Source organism: Pogona vitticeps, chromosome 5, assembly GCF_051106095.1.
Source record: "Pogona vitticeps strain Pit_001003342236 chromosome 5, PviZW2.1, whole genome shotgun sequence".
In the NCBI taxonomy this organism is placed as follows: Eukaryota; Metazoa; Chordata; class Lepidosauria; order Squamata; family Agamidae; genus Pogona; species Pogona vitticeps.
The window spans coordinates 772451-792133 of NC_135787.1; the positions used below are offsets into that span (position 1 = coordinate 772451).

The 19683-nt window shown below is 56.5% G+C and overlaps 1 protein-coding gene across 1 annotated transcript in view; it reads left to right on the forward strand.

Moving 5' to 3' along the window:
• The first annotated feature begins 9547 nt into the window (after positions 1-9547).
• RAB11FIP5 (RAB11 family interacting protein 5) overlaps positions 9548-19683 on the forward strand; it is a 65979-nt gene continuing 55843 nt past the window's right edge. Inside the window, 1 exon segment of the mRNA XM_073002201.2 lies at positions 9548-10278. Within this exon segment, the coding sequence (XP_072858302.2) occupies positions 9854-10278 (425 nt within the window). The 5' untranslated portion in view covers positions 9548-9853.

Here is a 19683-nt window from a genome sequence, read left to right on the forward strand (position 1 = left end):
ATTTGCAGACTGTTAGCCGCCTAGAGTGGTCCGAGTTGACTAGATAGGGGGGATATTAATTAATTAATTAATTAATTAATTAATTAATTAATTAATTAAATAAATAAATAAATAAATAAACAAACAAACTAGGCTGACATGCTTATTTATGGTATAAAAAGGATAAAGAACAAAAGAATTTCAATTCACATATGATAAGAAGAGCTTTACTGGGAATGTGGAGAAAAATTGCACAACAAATTTGTATTATAAAATACCTGTATGGGTGTCACCGATAGAGGTCTTTACTCAACCCAGTTTTATGACAAAAGCAAACTCTTTAAGATATCAAGATCTATTAAAAAAGGATGGTGAACTAAAATCTAAAGACGAGCTAGAGTCACAGAACATATATATTGATTGGCGGCCTAGAGCACAGTTAGAATCTAGATATACAAAAGATAAAATAGAAGGCTTCTACTCAGAGCAAACCATTTTTGATAAACTTTTATTAGGTTCAAAAGAACAAATTGTTAAGAAAATGTATAATTATATGTTGGAAATTAAGATGCAAGATGAAATGGTTAAGGAATGTATGATTAAGTGGGCACAAAATATAGGGCATAATATTGATATTGATCAATGGCTGAAAATATGGCAAAATAACATAAAGCTTACAAGATCGGTGAACTTTAAAGAGAATATATATAAGATGTTTTATAGGTGGCACATGACCCCAGAAAAATTGTCAAAGATGTACACAGATGTATCAAATAAGTGTTGGAAATGTGAAACACAAGTGGGAAGCTATTATCATATGTGGTGGTCATGTGGAGTAGCGAAACAATATTGGAAAAGGGTGCATGCTATGCTGCAACAAATATTGCTCTGTAAGGTGCCATTAACCCCAGAATTGTTTTTATTGAGTATGATACCTGAAAATATAGATAAGTCAAAGGAATATATAGTTATATATATATAGGCCTATTTCATCTTATTGAAAAGATACGGGAAATAGCCGAAATGGACATTTTATCAGAAGTCATTATCCCTTGCAAAAGGCAACAGAAAGATGGGATCTATTTAACAAGTGGACTGAATCGACAGGCAGCTTGTGAATAGCACATACTGAAATGAGAACTCAATCTAGAAAGCAGAAAAGATTAAATAGAATAACTTAAAATCTTGAAATGGCAATAGGTACAGAATGGATGGAAATATGTTATTGTCTCCCCTCTTCCCCATAAATTCCTAAGTCCCCTTTTCCTTTCTGTCATCCCTTATATTAAAAAATAAAAAAATTATATAAAATAAGAATTGGAAGAGAAGACTTTGTGTACCTTGGAGGGCACTAAATAACTGGGAAGCTGGATATTTGGTGTAGCGCCTTTCCAAGTGTGAACTCACCCAATCACAAAAAGTTGCTGGGGGGGGGCTTCTCCATGTGGGGGAGGACGCTCTCAGCTGTAGCACCCTGGAGGCTTCGCTGCCATCGACATGGCCATTGTTTCAGTGTTGAAACATATTTATTTGAGCTTTTGAGGGTTCAAGATCTTGACCTGCACAGATTTCAACACTGTGGCTTTGATGTTTTTGGTGGCAGGGCCAGAGGTTGGGAGTTTGGTTCCCCCCCCCTCATGCCCCCAGGGAGAAGAGCCAGCCTGAGTGGCCTTGGGTAAGCTGCAGGGTCCCAGGGCACCCCCAGAAGAAGGGAAGGGGTATCCACTTTACCTTTTTTCTAACAACCCCCCATGACTTGACAGCATGGCATTACTATTATTATTATTATTATTATTATTATTATTATTATTATTATTATTATTATTATTATTATTATTATTATTATTATTATTATTATTATTATTATTATTATTATTATTATTCCCCTTCATGGATTGCTGCCTTGTCTCCTCAAAGCACAGCTGCTTCCACTGGGGGAGCTTCGTGGTCAAGTAGGAAACCCGGTTGCTGGCCTTCCGGTGTTCAGAACGACGCCTCGGTTCCAGCCACCACCGAGCTGCCGGAGGGGGTGCAGCTAGCCCTGATCTGATGGCCTCTCCTCGCTTTGTAAGCTCAGAGAAGGGGGGTTACAAAAGCCCCCCCCCCTTTCGCACAAGAGGAACGGACTCGGCTCAGAAAGGAAATGTGTCCTCTACAGGGCACCCACCTCCGGTTCTCGTGGCCAACTCCTTCCGTGGGACCTTTTGAGTCGAATCAGGTGGGGAAAACATCTGGACGTGTGACACCTGGAAAGATGGTTCCCTCATCAACTCTTCCCTTTGCCTCCAGGGTCGGACATCACGCATGCCTGAAGCCAAAGGAGCTGAGGAGCCATCTCTGCCCCTTCCCCAAAGCTGCATTTGTGCTTCTCTCGTTGGGCTTCCCAGAGCAGAGACCTCCTGACCTTTCAGCCCAGCACCTGCCGGCCAATGTCTACCTGTCCTCTTCTTCATCAGCCGAAAGCTTGAAGTGGGGAGATCTCAGAGCAGATCTCAGCAGGTGGAGAATGCAGGAGTAAATATCGCCACAGCTAGAAAGGCAAGACGACCTTGAGCTGCTGGAGAGGACCTGGGGAAGTGGCACCTCCTCTCCTGACCACCACTTAAACTTCCACCCCCCACCCCACCCCCCACTGCTGCTGCTGCTGGGCATTAAACACATGGTCAGGCAACAGTTCTGCATGTTGGCCACAGAGCATCTGATCTGGGCCTCAGGAACCCAGATCGCCCACCCAATACCACAAAGCATCTGGAAAACGACAACAAGCTGCATCACTGTGGTGAAAGCAGAACGGAAGCGCGACTCCTGTGTTGCAACTCAGCTGCTTCTTGATCTGCTTAGCGCTCAGGGCAGGACTGGCCCTTGCCTTTGGCAGAGAGAAGGTAGGTTCTCAGGGAGCCAAGGCATCATTCCCTTCTGTCGGCGAACCAGAGGACCACGGCCCACCCCGAGCCCTCCAAAGCAGGAGAGGGCAAAACGTGGCCTGGGAGCCTGTGGTACAGCCTCCTCCCCAACGGCTTCCATTGTGACTTGACTCACGAGCAGAGATGGGCCGTGAAGAAAGGGCATGAGGAGAAAGAAAAAATCCAGAGGCCTTTCAAAGGTAGCCCCAGAAGAGAGTTTTATGGATCCGACGGATGTTCAGAAAGCCCAATAACTGGGCACTGGGTCAAATCAAGCCTGAAGACTCTCTAGGAATAAAAATGATTAAAGGGAGGTAACTGTGTTTTGATGGAAGTGACAGCTGGACCATAAAGAAGGCTGACCGCCGAAGAACGGATGCTTTTGAATGGTGGTGCTGGAGGAGACTCTTGAGAATTCCCTGGACTGCAAGGAGAACAAACCTATCAATTCTAAAGGAAATCAACCCTGAGTGCTCACTGGAAGGACAGATCCTGAAGCTGAGGCTCCAATACTTTGGCCATCTCATGAGAAGAGAGGACTCCTTGGAAAAGCCCCCAATGTTGGGAAAGTGTGAAGGCAAGAGGAGAAGGGGACGACAGAGGAAAACGAGATGGTTGGAAAGTGTCATCGAAGCGACCAACATGAATGTGACCCAACTCCGGGAGGCAGTGGAAGACACGAGGGCCTGGCGTGCTCTGGTCCATGGGGTCACGAAGAGTCGGACATGACTTAACGACTAAACAACAACAAACAACAAACTAAACAACAAACAACAACATCATGAAAAGACAGGACTTTCCAGAAGAGATGATAATGCTAGGAGAAGCTGAAGCCAGCAGGAAAAGAGGAAGTCCAAATATGTATGGGATGGATGGACTCAGTAAGGGAACCACAGCCTTGGGTTTGCCAGACCTCAGGAGGTCAGTAAGTCACAGGGAATAATTCACAGTTATGCATCCATACCAAGGTGATTTGACCCAACAGCAAAACACGCAGAGGCCGAGTGCATTTCCCCCTCCCTCCTAGCTGGCCCAACCCCGTTCCGAAGCTGGAAGCTCAAGGCCCTTTGCAAATGGCACTGTTTTCAATTTTTTAAACCTAAGGGAGGAGCCACTGGCGTCTCTAAAGCATTTGAGCAAAAACAGGAAGTAGGAAAGATTAGGGAGAAAGTTAAAACGGAAGACAAAGGAGAAGAGCTCTGACCAGAGACAGCCGGAAACCACCTTCTCCAGAGTTTGGAGCTGCGGCTGGGCAGCCCAGTGGCCACGTTTGCTGACAATGTCAAATCACCTTGGGTGGTTCAAAAGGCCAAAGAGCAGTGAAAGGCTCCTTTTAAGCTGCAGGAGCGGGCATTAAAATGTCAAGTCAGATTTAGCATAGGCAAGCGTGAAGTGATGCTTATTGGGGCAGAATAAAAACCAAAACAAAACCCCAACATCATATAGACAAGCGAGGGTTCTGCCCTGTCCTGACGAAGCAAGAAAGGGCCTCCGGAATCCTGGTGGAGAACTCTGGGCCAAAGTCGATCCAGGGGGCAGCCCTGTGGGGCTGAAGGGTAGGAAAAGCACCAGGCCGGGCTCCATCTGCCCCAGAGAGTCCGAGGGTGTGGTGCGTGGCAGCTGGGGCCCTAGTGCGCAACCCCATGCCGCCTTTTGGAGAGAGTTTAGCTTCTGGGTGTGTGTGTGTGTGTGTGTGTGTGTGTGTGTGTGTGTGTGTGTGTGTGTGTGTGTGTGTGTGTGTGTGTGTGTGTGTGTGGTGTGTGTGTGTGTGTGTGTGTGTGTGTGTGTGTGTGTGTGTGTGTGTGTGAGAGAGAGAGAGAGAGAGAGAGACACGCTGAGGAGGGCAGGAGCCAGGATTCGTTTCCCTTTCGCATCTCTAAGCTCACAGGGCTCTTTAGAGGAGGATGCGGCCCTCGGACCCTGGGGACGGGGCTTCTCAGGGCTTGGGCGCGCGTGAGTGTGTGGAGAGAGTCCAGCCGAAGTATCTTTGCCAGAGAGAGGTGCAGCTGCTGGAAGAGAATCCTTTGGGTGGGTCCTGCCCAGATTGCTGCCGGGCGCAGCTGTTGTTCTCGGGTGGGAGGCAAGGCCGGTGGCAGGGGGGGGTGTCACTAAAGCAGAGCCCTGGAGGTGAGGCACGGCGGGCGGCAGTCTTGCCAGGCCCTGGTTGAGGCCGGGAGGCCCCCTGAGGAGCCACCTGTTGCTCTTTGGGGGAAGGCAGGGTTTGCCCACTTGTGGAGTGGCGGCGGCGGCTGTTTGTGCACATGCATGCAATTCATGGGACACCTCCAGACTAAGAGCAGCTGTTTCTGAGGAAGCTCCGGGAAGGGGCCAGCAGAGGGACTGATCCTTCCCCCCCATCCCTGGAGAAGTTTTATCCCTGGGCCAGCTGCCACACCCTGAGCGGGGGGGGGAGAGAGAGAGAGAGAGAGAGAGAGAGAGAAAGCAAGGACACCTGACTCAGAATGCATGCTTCCTAAACCTTGGGAAGAGGCGGGCCAGATTCCTACGGGTGCAGACATGGGAGCAATCCTGCATGCACTCAGACCATGGAAGGATCCAGCCAGGCTGGCCCAAGGCTGTAGCCAATGCTCAAAGGGGGCTCCCCTGAAGGAGGCTGGCCCCTCCCTGGATGGGTTCCCGTCAATAACTCTTCCCCCACCATGCCTGCATCATAGAATTCATGCATAGTCACCCCATCCATCCCTCTGTTTCTTGGGAGGCTTTACCCCCCCCTCCACCCAAGGTTTCCCAAATCTTTTCATCCTGAAAGCATCTCTTCATGCCAAGAGGCTGGGAGGGAGGGAGCAAGACCTCCCCCTCACCCAGGATCCTCAAACAGTTGCATTGCAAGGGACACCCAGCGGTCATCTAGCTCAACCCTCTCCCAAGGCAGGAAGTCACCACTCAAGGATCCCTTGCAGGCGGCTCATGACTGGTTAAAACCCTCCAGTAAAGAAGAGCTTGTACTGCTCTTGGAGGTCATGCTTTCGGCTGCTGACCAGCTCTGGCCCTCAGGAAGCTCTCCCAGGCCTTCCGATGAAAAGTCCCCATCACTGGAGCCTGTCCTTGGCAGGCCTGCCCTCAGGAGTGGCAGAGCGCCGCTTGGCTCCCCCTCTTCCACAGGACAGCCTTTCAGGGATCGGAAGGGAGCCATCCCATCGCCTCCGTTTTCTGATCTCCAGGCCGAAGGCACCGAAGGCCTCCTGAAGTCACTCCGGACCCAGCAGGGTTTCCACCCAAGACGGGCACAGGCCAGCCTTGCCAGCTTCCAGTTTCATGATACTTCAACAGCGGTGCCCCAAACAGAACCCAGGACCCCAAGAAAGGTCCTGATCCCAGCAGAAGAGGGCTCGGATGCCCTGCTTCTCCCACGGCAGCCGAGCCCTGCCTTCCTCTCCTGGCGATGGCATTTCAATATGGCCTCACAATTCCTCTCCAGGCGAAATGTGAGCAATACCCCCACCCCCGAAGCCTTCCTGTAGACACCACGGCCACGCCAGGGGAATTCTGCCCTATGGCTGGGCAACCGGTTCTTGTCTCGGCCTGGTTCTCCAACCTGTGAGGGACCTCTGGACTCCCGACTCCGCCTTCTGAAGGACTACTAGGTATCCCTCCCCATTCGGTGCCTGCTGCAAATTTAACGAACCTTCCTCCAAATCATTGGTGAAGATGTTCGGTGCCCTGAGCGTCATACAAAGCAGCCCCGCCCCACTTGCCCCCTTCTTCCCAGGATGGAGGAGGAACAGCTGGGGGAGCACTTCCCCAGTGGGGGCAGCCCATCAGCCAGCGAGACGCCCAACGAATGGTAGCATCACGCACCCCACGTTGCCCCACTTGGTCCCAGGAATATTGCCAGGGACTTCATCAGAAGTCTGGTGATCAGAGGACAGAGAAGACATCAGTGTTGGCTCCTTGTAGGCACCGTGTCTGTTTCTGGGAGCTCACAGGCTGACGGTGGAAGGCTCTGTTGTGGCACTTCCCTTGCTGGCGGATGCCAAGCTGGCCAGTCTAGAGCCGCCCAGGCCCTCTCCCCTCCCTCCCTCCCGCTTCTGAGATGGGGCCAACTTTTCCCCACTACCAGCCTCCCTGAGTTTGCCCTCCATGCTCCAGCCGTGGCTAGCTGCAGCCCCAATCCTGCCTTCAAGATCTGGGGACTGAGCCATCAAGTACAGTAGTGCAGTCAGCACATACCCGATACTACCTGGTCAGACCCACCCCACGGCTGCCCCATAAAACAGGCCCCGCTCCACCCTCTGTGGCCTCTGATACATGGCTCCCACCCCCATTTGAGCCTAGGAGGAAAGAGGTGGGCTCTCGGCGGGCCTCCTCCTTGCGTTTTTACTGCTCCTTCCCTTCGGACGGCTGCGCGGGAAGCCCTTATCATTTCATAGGATCCTAGAATCATGGAGTTGGAGGGGGCCTCGAAGGTTCAAGACCCCCCCCCCCCCCGCTCAAGGAAGGAATCCAAGCCAAAGCAGATCGGACTGAGGGTGGTCCAATGTTCTCCTAAACACCTCCAGTGCTGGAGCGCTCACCGCCTCCTGAGGTCATGGGCTCGCTTGTCGTACTGCTCTTACAGTTAGGAAGTTTTTCCTGATATTCAGCTGAAATCTAGTGTCCTGTACCTTGAACCTATTATTATGCGTCCTGCACTCAGGGAGGACTGAGAACAGATCCTGCCCCTCCTCTGGAGGACAGTTTCCCAAGTCTTTGAAAAGTGCTCTCCGATCTCTCCCCCTCTGTCTCGAGGCTAAAGACATGCCCAGTTCCTTCCGCCTCTCCTCCTCCTCCTCCAAGGGCTTGGTTGCTTAACGTTCCGCTTTCTCCGGAGGCAGCTTCTCTTCCCTCTGTTTGTCTCAATGAATCCGCCTTAGCTGGCAATTCTTGAAGTGCCTCCTCACTCAAGGGGAGAAACTGGGAAAGGACTGGGCAGGGGGGAGGACCTTCCCTCTTGGAGCCCCGCCCCCCACAAGCAGTGCAAGGGCAGCAAACCTAGAAGGGGGGGGGCTCTGAAAGGGAACAGGGGCCGCAACCTCCCTCTAAGGAACACGCCGGATGCCTCCCAGTGGGGCGGGCCCCTGACATGCTGCAGGGCTGAGAGAGGGGCCACAGGCCTGTGGATGTGGGGCAGAACCAGTGCATGTGGTGGCGAGATCAAGGGGCCCCTCCTCCCCTCCCCACTCTTTTTCTTTGACAATCAGTGCCAGAGGCGAACGGAGGGGGGGAGAGAAAGGAGAATATTGCCCTCCCCCACCAAGCATGGGACTCCTCTCGGGTTGGGGTAGGGAGCCCAGGGAGCCTGCCCACCCCCCCTTCTTCCCAGGCAGAAGGCAGGTGCCAGGAGGGCTGCAGGGCTTTGATCAGCTTCCTTTATTCAGAGAATATGGGGGGGGGTGGGGGTGGGGGGGGAGGAAGAAAGATGGAAACTCCTCCCAGGCCTGCCCTACTTTCAATCCTCCCTTCTGTCATCTCAGAGCCTTTGGCGGTGGGTGATGATGGCTGGGGGTGGGGATGAGAGGAGGTATCGTGGGGGGGCACACATGTGCTTCCATCACTCCTCCCCATGCTGTGGGTTCAAATCATCCGGGGAGGAATCTCCCAGGGTAGCGGCTCCCTTCGGTCTGACCTGAGCATCTCCGGGCCCCCAAAAGGGCTCCCCGGCCTCTCCTGGGCGGAGGGGGCAGGAGAGACTTTGCGGGACATGAGCTGCGTGCGTGGAGGGGGGTCCGTTTTGGCCTCCCCAAGAATTTGTTGGGGAAATGGCCTCCAAGGGGAGGAGGCCACGGCCTGCAGAGGCCTGGTGGGTGGGGGTCTCTGGCTCTCCCCAAGCCTCAGACTGTGACACACACACACACACACACACATATACACACTCCAGGGGTGGGAATGGGAAGGCCCATGGCTTCTGGACAGCCCTTGCTTGACCCCCTCCACGGGATCTGGGGGTGTGGGGTGTGGGTGGGGAGGGGGCACCGGGAGTCCCTAGGGGGCTCCTGCTCGTCTCCACCTTCCCCTCTGGGGAATTCCTGAATTGCAACAAACCCCTTTAGGGAGGCTCCCTCTCCTTCACTTCGGTGGGCTGGCGCAGAGGCCCTTCCCGGGGGGGGGATTGTGTCCCTTGTTCCCGGGGGGGGGGGGTCCATTGCGGGACTCCAGTCAGTGGGGCTTCCCCGAGAATCGCAGGCCCACCCACCAGGGCCAGCCCCTCCCGCAGGCATCTCTCGGGGTCCTGCCCTCCGAGGTGAGCCCGGCGCAAACAGGGCAGCGGGGGAGAAGGCGCCGGCCCCTGGCCGAGGGGGGCCCACGGAGCCTTGGGAGAGGGGGCCCGGGGGAAGGAGGGGGGGCAGAGCGGGTCTCCCCCCCCCTCGGAGAGACCCTGCGCGCGAACCTCTTCCAAGGAAAGGGGAAACGAGGAGGAGGAGGAGGAGCCGGTGCCCCCCTTCCCTTCCCCTCCCGACTGGGAGCCGGACTCGGGCCCTCCGTTCCCGGGGGGGGGGCGGCCCAGGAGGAGGAGGAGGAGGCGGGCGCTCTTTGCAGCCTCGGCCGGGCGGTGGCAGTTGCAGCGCGAGGAGGCGCCTGCGCCGGGAGGGGGGGGGGCGCGCTCCTTCTAAGGGAGGCGGAGGGGGGGGGCACAAGGAGGAGGCGGTGGAGGAGGAGGCGGAGGCAGCTGAGCTCGAGCCCCGCCAGCCCAGCCCAGCCCAGCCCAGCCCAGCGTCCGGCCCACCTCCCCGTCGGGTTGCGGCGGTTGGTGCCGCGGCGCGCCTCTGCTGCGGCGGGAAGAAACTTTGCCGCGGTGCTGGTGCGGCCGCCGCCGAGCGAGCGAGCTAGGGAGCCGGGGAAGGAGGAGGAAGAGGAGGAGGAGGAGGGCCGGCGTTGCGGCTCGCACTGCGGCTGCCCGCCCGCCCGCCGGGGGCCGGGGCCGCTGGGCCTCCTCGCCCGGGCCGGCCACCGCCGCCGCCGCCGCCGCCGGGATGAGCCTGCTGCGGGTCTCGGAGCTGCGGGCGCAGGAGGAGGGGGCGTCGGCGTCGGGGGCGTCGGGGGCGTCGTCCTGGCTGCCCAGCCACGTCCAGGTGACGGTGGTGGAGGCGCGGGGGCTGCGGGCCAAGGCGGGCCCGGGGGGCGACGCCTTCGTGGCGCTGCAGCTGGGCCGCCAGAAGCACCGCACCGCCGTGGCCACCCAGAAGGGCGGCTGCCCGCGCTGGGCCGAGCCTTGCACCCTCGAGCTGCCCCCGCCGCCGCCCCCGCCCCAGCTCGCCCCCTCCTCCCGGGACCCCGAGGCGCTGCTGCTCCAGCTGACCGTCTGGCAGCGGGCGCTGGTCGGCGTGGACCGCTTCCTGGGGCGCGCCGTCCTCCCGCTGGCCGCCCTGCTCGAGGGGGGGCGCGCCCACCCGGACCGGTGAGTAGGGGCGCCCCGGGGGGGGTCGGGGGTCGGGGGGGGAACGAGGGCGTCCGAGCATGGGCAGAGCGCCTAGAGCCCCTCCAGGGCGCAGAGTGGGCGAGGGGGCCCGAGAGGGGTGGCCCGGGGCTAGCGCGGACCGACCCCTCCTCGCCCATCCGAGCAATGCGAGTTTTGCAGAGCCGCCTCCTCGCCCGGGTCCGTGTGTGTGTGTGTGTGTGTGTCCGCCTAGACTAGGGCAGCGGAGCGGGGGGGGGGAGGTCCTGCGGGGAAACGTGGGGCGGCATCAGGGAGGGAGGGAGCGGGGCCGGGGGGGGGTTCCGGGAAGGGGCTCTGCTCGGCCGGGAGGCTCCGGGTGGGAAGCGGGGAGAAATGCCGAGTCACGCTCCCCTGTTCGGCGAGAGGCGCGGCCCTCCCTCTCCTAGGGCTCTCTTCCCCGGGCCCTTTTTTGGGGGGGGGGGTCCACCCCTCCACCCCGAAGGGCGGCGGCGAGGGGGGGTCAGGGAAGGGGCAGAAAGAGAGAGAGGGGGGAGGAGGGAGCCATAGTTAGCCTCTGGGCTCGTAGCGGGAGGGGGGCAGAAGGGGAGGCCCTCCTGGGGGGTGGGGCTCGGGGCACAGCTCATGCCCGTGTTTGCCGGATGCCCCCTCCCCCTTAGACCCGCTGGGGGTCTGCTCCGGGTTCCAGGTCAACGTCTGGGGGGGTTCATGGGCCCTTCCTTGGCAGCTGCCCGGAAAAGACAGGATTTCTCTCTCCCCCCCCCCCCCCCGACAAAGGGCCAAGTGGGGCAGGGGCACTGGTTGCCTTTGGTGTGCAAAAGGACTCTTGGGGGAGATGCCCTCATAAGCAGAGGAAAGCCCCCCCCTTATGGGGGTTCAGAGGGCTGAGGGAGGGGCGCCCTTGTTTGGCATCCCTCTAGTCCAAGTGATGAGGCGCCACCTTTCCCAGGCCGGGTGGGGGGGCAGTGGTTGATAGTGGAGAGCAACGTTGAGGGCTTGGCCTGGGGTGAGGCTGAACCCCTTCCCCCCCCCCCGTTTTTTCTCTGGCTAACTCCCAGTGTTGTGCAAGGCCTGGCAAGTAAGGGCCTTCCCTTTCTCAGGTGCCCGGCCTGAAGAGTTGCCGGGGGGGGGGGACCTTCTCTTTCAGGAACAGCCGGGGCTTCTGGTCTGAAACACTCCCCCCACCCAATTCCTCCCATGTTCTTGTTCTGCCCCACCAAAGTGCTTGCAACTTACAGAGACCCTCTGCAGGATTCCACCGTGATGCAAGGCGCTCAAGGCGTGGATCATGACGGCCACTGAGCTTCTGTGGCTGACTGGGGACCTGCCTCCCCTCCATCATCATCATCATCATCATCACCCTGGGCCCCAGCCTTGCCACCCTCTCCCTGACCCTGCCCTTTCGCTTTCTGCCCTTCAGTCTGAGCAGGGGCCCTCCCTGAGAGGGTGGCTCAGGTCCAGGGGCAGGATCCAGCTGAGGGACACGTCCGGTGGGACCAAAGGTGGCCCTCCCTGCACAGGCACGTGGGAGAGTCAAGCAGCCGGGGTGGTGGTGGTGGTGGTGCCCAGTCCTTGCCTGCCTTCCTTTCTTGCTCCCTGAGGCTGCAGTCGGCTCCAGAGCGTTTTTCCTCGGGATCCTGCGGAATAAAACCAAGGCTTCACCTTCTGCTTGCCGGCTGAATGCAAAACGGAAGGCGGTCAATGTAGAGGCCGCAGCTCCTGGCTCTTAAGAGAGCAAAGCCTGCAGGAAAAAGTGTCAGCTGCCTCTGCTTGGCATTCCGTGCGCTTTTGGGGGGCGCCGGGAAGAGGGTTGTGCTGGCGCTGAGCGTGGAGGTGGCAGCATTTTCCAGGGCATGGAAACGGGTGACCAGCTTCCTGAGGGGGATCCCTCTCCCTCCTCCGCCAGTGAGTTCTTCGCGGCCTGGCCGGTGCAGGCGCTGGTGTTCGTCTTTTTTTTTTCTTGTTCAGCCCTCCAGAATCTGGGGCGCTCCCGATGTCTTGGACTACAGGTGTTGTACTCTTGACACATCTAGAGGGTGCCATGTTTTGGAAGACTGTGCTTTTCTCTTTGGTTGGGGCGTGTGCACCCCCCCCACACACACACACCTTTCTTTCCTTCCTTCTCTTAAGAATTCAGAAGTCCCTCTGGGGTTGTAACTCGTGGTGAGCAACCAGCCAGCTTCTTCGTGAATAACAGGAAGGCGTGCAAGGGTGGCCGGTTAACAGGTGGCTTGCAGTCCACGAGCCCTTCCCTTTCAGGCCGATAGGACTTGTCCTTGTGGGGTGGGCACGGCTGCTCCTGGGCACAGCTGAGCCTCCGTGCCAAGGTGCGTGGGGGCTTGGCATGGATCACCTGCAGCAGATGCCTCGGGAGGGGCTCCAGATTCTCCCTGGCAAGCCCGGCTGGGAGGGGGAAGAGGAGAGAAAGTGGCCACTGGCCTCTGGGCTTCTCAGGATCCCTGTAGTCTTGGTTTCTGGTGAGGGCACGAGGAGCCACGGTCTGTTACCGGTAGACGGGGGAACGTCAGCATGTGGATCGTGGTGGGCCCCCTTGCCGCTTCCCCACACCCACCCAGGCTGGGGGGAGAGGTTGCCGGGAGAGTAGCCGGCCCTCCCTCCCTCCCTCCCACTGGCTCTCTCCCAAATTGGGGGGGGGGTGTCTCTTCTGCTCGATGATCTCTTTCTGGCTAGGAGCTTTCCCTCTGGAAGCCAGGCCTGGAGGAGGTGGGGGCTCCAGAGGTGGGGGCTCCAGAGGTGGGGGCTCCAGAGGTGCCGGGGTCTTCCCTCCCTGGGGGGGGTGACCCTTGCCGCCCACCTTTGGTGCACGGGGTTTCCTGTCCTCCGCACGAGACCGGCCCCGTTGCTAGCCGTTTGCAGGCCAAACAACTGCTTTCGCTCAAGTGGCCTTGGCTGGCGCCCGGCGCCCAGCGCGAAAAGGAGGGGCGGTGGTTTTCTTTTCGTCTCTTCATTATGAATGAGTTTTCTTATTTATACTAAAGTTGTGAAAACATTTCTATTTTGGTTCTTCTCTTGGCGCTCTCTCTCCCTTGGCAGCCAAATGGATGAGTGGGCACAACGACCATAAGAAAGGGATTTAAACAGTGATAAAACACCACTGACATTAGAGGAAACCTGAGAACTTGACAGGTGGGCGAAACCCGAGGAAATAGCCGGGCAGTGCCAACGTCTCTTTAAAATACCAGGCTTTCGCTGCCTGCTTGAAATGGCAGCAGCAAGAATGGGCAGAGGAGGGTTTTCTTTTTGGGAAGGCGTGCCGTGTCTAAGTGCCGTGATTGTGTGGCTTGTGGCCTGTAAAGTGGACGGGCTGAATACAAGTACTGTATGGAGGAAGCACTCTTTTTGCGAAAAAGCGTTGGGGCAGCCTTTTCGGGGAACCTTGCCCCCGGGCTGAGTGAGGCCACCCAGAGGGTTGTGGCTTGGTGTCTCTTCCTACAGGAGCCGTGTGTGTGTGTGTGTGTGCGCGCGCGTGCGTGCGTGTGTGTGCGTGTGTGTGTGTGTGTGTGTTTTGGAGCCAAAGGGTGTCCAGAATAGTATCTTTGGTGATGGAGAGGTTTCTAGGAATGAGCCAAGCCCAGGAAGTGCACCTTGTGAGGTGCAGCCTCGGTCCTGTACGGTGGCACTCACTCACACGGGAACAGTTTGCTCTTTTCATTCTCTTTGATTCCATTGATACCAGAAGCGATTGTTCCGAACGTCATAAGGATTGTGCGAGTTTTGTGCTGTGAGCCCGAGATAAGGCCGCTGCCTGTTCTTGGCTTGGCCGCCTCTGCTCCGCTCCGCTCCTTCATGTCCTGAGCAGTCTGAATGATACGCAGCTGGGAAATGTAGGTTTGGCAGGCCGATCTGCAGGCTTTCAGTATTCCTTGCTGTCTGTCTTCTAATGGAGATGATGGTGTACCCTGAAACGTCTCTGATTCCTGTTTTGCAGAATGGCTCTGCCTGCTGGGGCCTGAGAAGAAGCAAGCGCCCAGGCCGAGAGGGAGGTGGGTGGGTGGGTTGTGCTTCCGGAAGGTGAAAGGAGTTCTTCCAAGTGTCTCAAAATCATATCCCAAAGGTAAATACTGGGAATGTTTTTTTTTCTCCCTGCAGTTTGGAGAAGGAGCAATCTGCCTTTCTAAACCAGTTGTCCAAGAAGGGGAGATACCAGTGGGGGTCAGGGACGGGATTTCTTTCTCTTCTCTTCGGGTCAGATTCTGCCTGCAGGAGTGTCTACTTGTGAGTGCCACAGGTTAAGCAGAACAGTAGCCAACAGGGACCACCAGAGAGGAGGATGGCAGAGATGGGGAGGGTCTTCAGGACGCCAAGTCCTGAGGAGGACAAGCCGAAGGGCTTGGGCCTGAGGGGATGATGGCCTTCAGATCTCTGAAGGGCTCACAGACGATGGAAGAAATGGGTTCTCTTTTTCCTGAAGGAAGCACTTGAACTGGAGTATTCAAATCTCATTCAGCAAAGGGGGGAGTCCAGCCGCATGATAGGAAGAACCCTCCCTCTGATGGGTCCAGCGTTTTGGCCGTAGAGTCGCCTGCCTGCCTCAGGAGGCGCAGGGGGGGGTTTTTCTCCGTCATCTTGAGCTGGAGCTGGACTTCCGTCTGGGGGGGGCAGAGTGCCCTCACCCTGGGCTCCCTGCGTCGGAGAGGGCTTGGGCTGGGTGGCTTCTGAGGTTCCTTCCCTGGCTGAGGGTGTATGACTCACAAATAACTCTAGCGGGTAAGGACCCCCCCACACACATGAGAGAGAGGGGCGTGGAAGGGAAGTTTAAATGGAGCCGAGGACCCTCTTTGGAGTCTGTGTCGGCAGGACCCTTAGAAACCAGCACGGCTTCTGCCTTTTGTCGCCCGGGAGGTCATCGGATGGACGGGGGCAGACCTGGCAGGACCCTGGTCAGTTCCTGGGACTTCACGTGGACTCGGGACAAGCCTCGTGGCCACCACAACGGTGGGTCTATCCCCACCCCGTTCTTGACTCAGGCATGGCTGTGGGGGCAGAGGCGGTCGGTCCTTGCAGAAGGGCGGGGTTGCACTGGGAAAGGGCACCAGGTGGTCTTTCCTCGCTGCACGCCCGTCTCATGCCCCCCCTGGCTGCTTCCCCCCCCCATGGTACTTCATTGCTGGTGTTGCATGCCTGCACAATTCTGGTTGCTTTGCGCAATATTCCGAGAGCAGAAGTAAGCAAGGAGGGAGACCTCATGAGGGACTTGAGCGAGTGTATTAAGCGGTTTGGTAAAAGGTAAAGCAAGAGCTGGCGGGCGGGGGGGGGGGGAGCCCTTTGTGCCAGGATTTAGGAAATGCGGCAGAGGGAGTAAAACTCACCCACAGACTCTCCGGGCCAGAGATTCCTTGCTAGGCTGCTGGAGTGGCCCCCTCTTCCTCTTGCACGTCCTGCCGAGCCCTACTTGTGGCCCTACTCGTGGATGAATGGGCAAAGGTGCTCGTGGGTCCCAATCCTGCTCTGAAGCTTAGGTCTCCCACCTCAAAGCCCATGAGAACGTCAGCCCCCCCCGTCCTCTTCCTGTTACATCCGTGGCTCAGGCTAGATCCACCGCAGAAAAGCTTTGTGGACCACCGAGCTGGCTGTGTGCAGCTTTGCTCTGTTTTAATTGGAACAGAGTTAAGCCTTTTGAAAAGTTATAAGGCCTCTCCCACCCGCCCCCCCCCCCAGCCATCCCAAATAGGTATTTCAACTGAAAAAGAAAACTGAGCTTCAGAGTGATGGGACAGCCCCCCCCCCCAATGGCCTGGTTCTGGGCGATGACTCTCCTTGCCTGGGGCAGAGGGAGGGTGGCTGCTGCTGCTGCTGCCCGCTCTGCTGCTTTCTCGGGTGGGGTTCTCTTTTTCCAGGTTTGGAGGAAGCCTCTGACTCACAACCCACACAGTTCCTTCCTCCCCTCATGTTTTCCTCTCTCAGCCTCCTTGTCTGGCTTCAGCAGCTGTGATGCAATCTTTGTTTATGCAGATGGGGTGTGTGTGTGTGTGTGGGGGGGTATTGGTAGGGTGGGTGGGCGGGAGAGGCCAAGGTCTTACTTTGGCAGACTCGGCACATGAAGGAAATTCCTGGCTGTGTTCAAACCCACAATTAGTCGTCTGAGATCTTGGAGGGCGGGGGGGGGGCGAGTACAGAGTGGCATCAGACCATTGCTTTGGCTGCATCAGACATCCGTCTGGCTGTCTGTCAATTGCAGGCTCTTCCAGAAGGATCTCGGGGTATCCTGATTGGGGACCCTTTTCTTACCTGATTTTATGAATAAACCTGATAAAATAGTCCTTTTTCCTCCACAAAGCAGTTGACTCATTAGATTATGCAGCTTTCTCTCTCTGCTACTCCACAGCAGAATATGCTAGTGCCCTATGGTGTAAATCAGTAAATCATGCCAAACAAGTGGAGGTAGTTCTTAATGACTCTTGTAGTATTATTACTGGCTGCCTGAAACATACTCCCGTTGGAAAAAGTGCCCTTCCAGAAGTACATTGAAAGGGGCTAGCAAATAATGAATGAAATAAGGTAATACAGCGCCGGACCCATCCGCTTCATGGACTTCAGCTCCCAGATGACGGCTGAAATAGAGGAAAAGTTTTCCGCCCACCTTTCTAGCTCTAAACATTGCACCAGAGGAGGCTAAGGCTAAATCTGTGGCGAACAGAAGCAACACACCTTGCCGAATGGATGAATGCTGATGAGGGTCTCCCACCAGGGCAAGACTCTAGTTGGACTACCTGGAAGGCCCTTAATAGATGTGGAAGTGAAGTAGGAAGATCAAGGAATAATTAAGTACAATGGGCCTGCTTGGCTAGAGGACAGTTTTTTCTGTGATTGTGGAGAAGTTCAATCAGTGCAACAGTTCTATGCATGCCTTCTCTGAGGCAAGGAAGAGATGCTTCTCAGGTGTGATCCTGGCCAGTGTTTCTGTTACCTCTGAAGGGGTACAAAGAGGGGAAATGGGTTGGTTCTTTCTTGGCCGGGTCGGGTCGGTCTTAAAGAGGTGCCAGGAAAGGCTTTGGGGTTCAATGGCTGGCTTTTGCTCGTCTGCTGGAATGGGATGTAGTGCCCCTCTTCCTCTCCTGCTGCACCTTTCTGGACCCGTTTGGGTAGGACGTGCCTCTGGGCATGGGCAGACGGCTGTCCTGGCACTACAGCACCACCCTTGTGCCCAAGCCAGCTGTTGAGGGGCTGGGGCTGCTTGTGTCTCTGGCACGTCCGGTCCCCACCTCCCTTCTCTCCCATGTCCTTTGCCCCAAGGATGCTCAGCCTCTGAAAAGGGCTCGGAGAACCTCCGTTGCGCCTCCCCTCCCCGGCCCCCGCCGAGAGAAAAAGGCCCGGCAGGCGGGCTTCAGGCCCCGCGAGGCCTCCCTCCTGCTCGGAAAGGCAGCTGGTGTCCCAGGGGTTGCAGAGAAGCCTCCTTTCCAAAGATTTAGGTCTCTTTTAAGGTCTGGGTCCTGCAGGAGGGTCTGCAGGCATGCAGGAGGAGCGTGGGCTCTGTAGTCTGGGAAATCCAAAATGCCCCCCCCCCAAGAGACCAACCCCAGAGTCATTCGTGTCATTGCGTGTCCGGCTAGCCTTTTGCATGTGTGCAGTGATGAGTGTGTGGGTGTGAGGGGGCAGCAGGCCCCACCCCAAAGCACCCGCATGCTTGGCGCCACCCGGGGAGAAGCCGCCCCACCCTTTTCTTTTGCTATTTCTGCTTTAACGCGTCAGGATTTTTGGAAAGGGCTGTTGCATTGCTTCAGAGGGCTTCAAAAGCCACCCCTCCCTCCCCTCCCCTTCTGCTTTTTTTTAAAAAACCACCAGGTGCCCTTGCTTGCCCGGAGGAAGCCCTTTGAGAGGCGAGGGACCAGAGGAAGGGCCAATGTTTCAGAAAGACAGTCTTCATAGAGAGCCTCGGTTGGAAAACGTGTCATTCAGAAATGGTCCTCGCGGTTTGTTTTTAAGAAATTTCAGTCAACTTTTAAAAACAACAACACGAAGCCTTCCGGCTGTGAAGGAAGTGCTTACGATATCTTGCCTGCTTCCAAAACCCTTCCAGGGTCTCTGGCGTCATGGCGCAGGAGAGCAGACTCGCTGGCTCACACAGGAGCCCGAGGCGAATGGGCTTCCTGCGTTCCCCTGTGGTCTTCTGTCCGGCTCCCAGTCCGGTCCGGTTTGGCCACCCTTGGGCCAGCCCCCGCGGGCTCTCCTGTGAGGCCTGTCTTTCTGGACCGGCACAGGCGCCCGGGGAGGGGGGGCTTTCTCTCTTCTGGGCCCTCTGGCTCCTCGTAAGGAGGGCTTTGGTGGCACCACTGGGTAAACTTTTGGGGGGGGGCTTTTTAAATGGATTATTGTGCCTTCCCAGGTGCTGTTTTTGTTTATTGTTTTTTAGTGTGGTATTTGATCCTTTTTAGTATTTGTATACTTACTGTTTACAGCTTTCAGTATTGTCTTTTTATTAAGTTAAGTCGCCTTGGGTCTTTTTGAAGGAGAATGGCAGGGCAGAAATATCTGAAAGAAAGAAAGAGAGAAAGGAAACTTGTGGGGATGTTGCTGCGGTCTGTGAGGAAAACACGGATGAGGTAAAGAGGCGACCAAACGGTTTGCTGGACCTGCTGAGGGATGCTGCCTGTGAGGCAACCTTTGCCCAGTGAGTAAAGCTAGGCTGAACTTTGCTGCAAAAGGCAGAGAGGCTCTTGTCAGAGTTGGTGCATCTGTCTTGCAAAAAGAGCATTGCAGCACCGTTTCGGAAACCGCAGTAAGAAAAAAGCCCTAGAGAGAAAACACGTTGTGCAAACAGTTTACCGGTGCTGTGCGATCGGAGACCTCTACGCAGTTGTGTGGCATCTTGTGTGTATTGTACAGTGAATTTTGAAATGAGAGTGTCTGAAGGTGGTGGTGTCGCTGCTGGCCCCAGAGGTGAGTGGGGGAGGGGGCTGCCTTCTCCGTGGCTGTCCGGCCCCCTCCTTAGCCAGGGGCTTGCAAGGTGTTTCAGGGATCCCGAGCCAGAATGGCCGCCTGAATGTCTGTTTCCCACCCCCTTCCCTTTTCTTGGCATTTCTAGTCCAGGCCTCTGGGGTGGTTTCTCCTGGGCTCCCACCCCTGGCTGGCTTTTGATGATGGTTCTTGGAAGGCAGCGCAGGTAGAGAGTCCCGTGGCCGGGTCTGCACAAGGTGTCCTGTTCCCCCCCCCCGCCCCGAGTCTCCTCAGGTTGAGCAGCATCCTTCCTCCTCCTCCTCCTCCTCCTCCTCCTCAGTGGTGCTTATGGAAAGCCCACTTTCTCACGCTGCCCCCCTCGTAATATTTGGTCCTAAGCGCCAAAGTTCCGGCATGTGAACTTGGTGGCAGACAGACAATGGGGCGGCTGTTTGAGGCTTAGCCTCCCCCCCCCCCCCCGGGGAAGGGACCTTGTGCCAGCTCCAGCAGAAA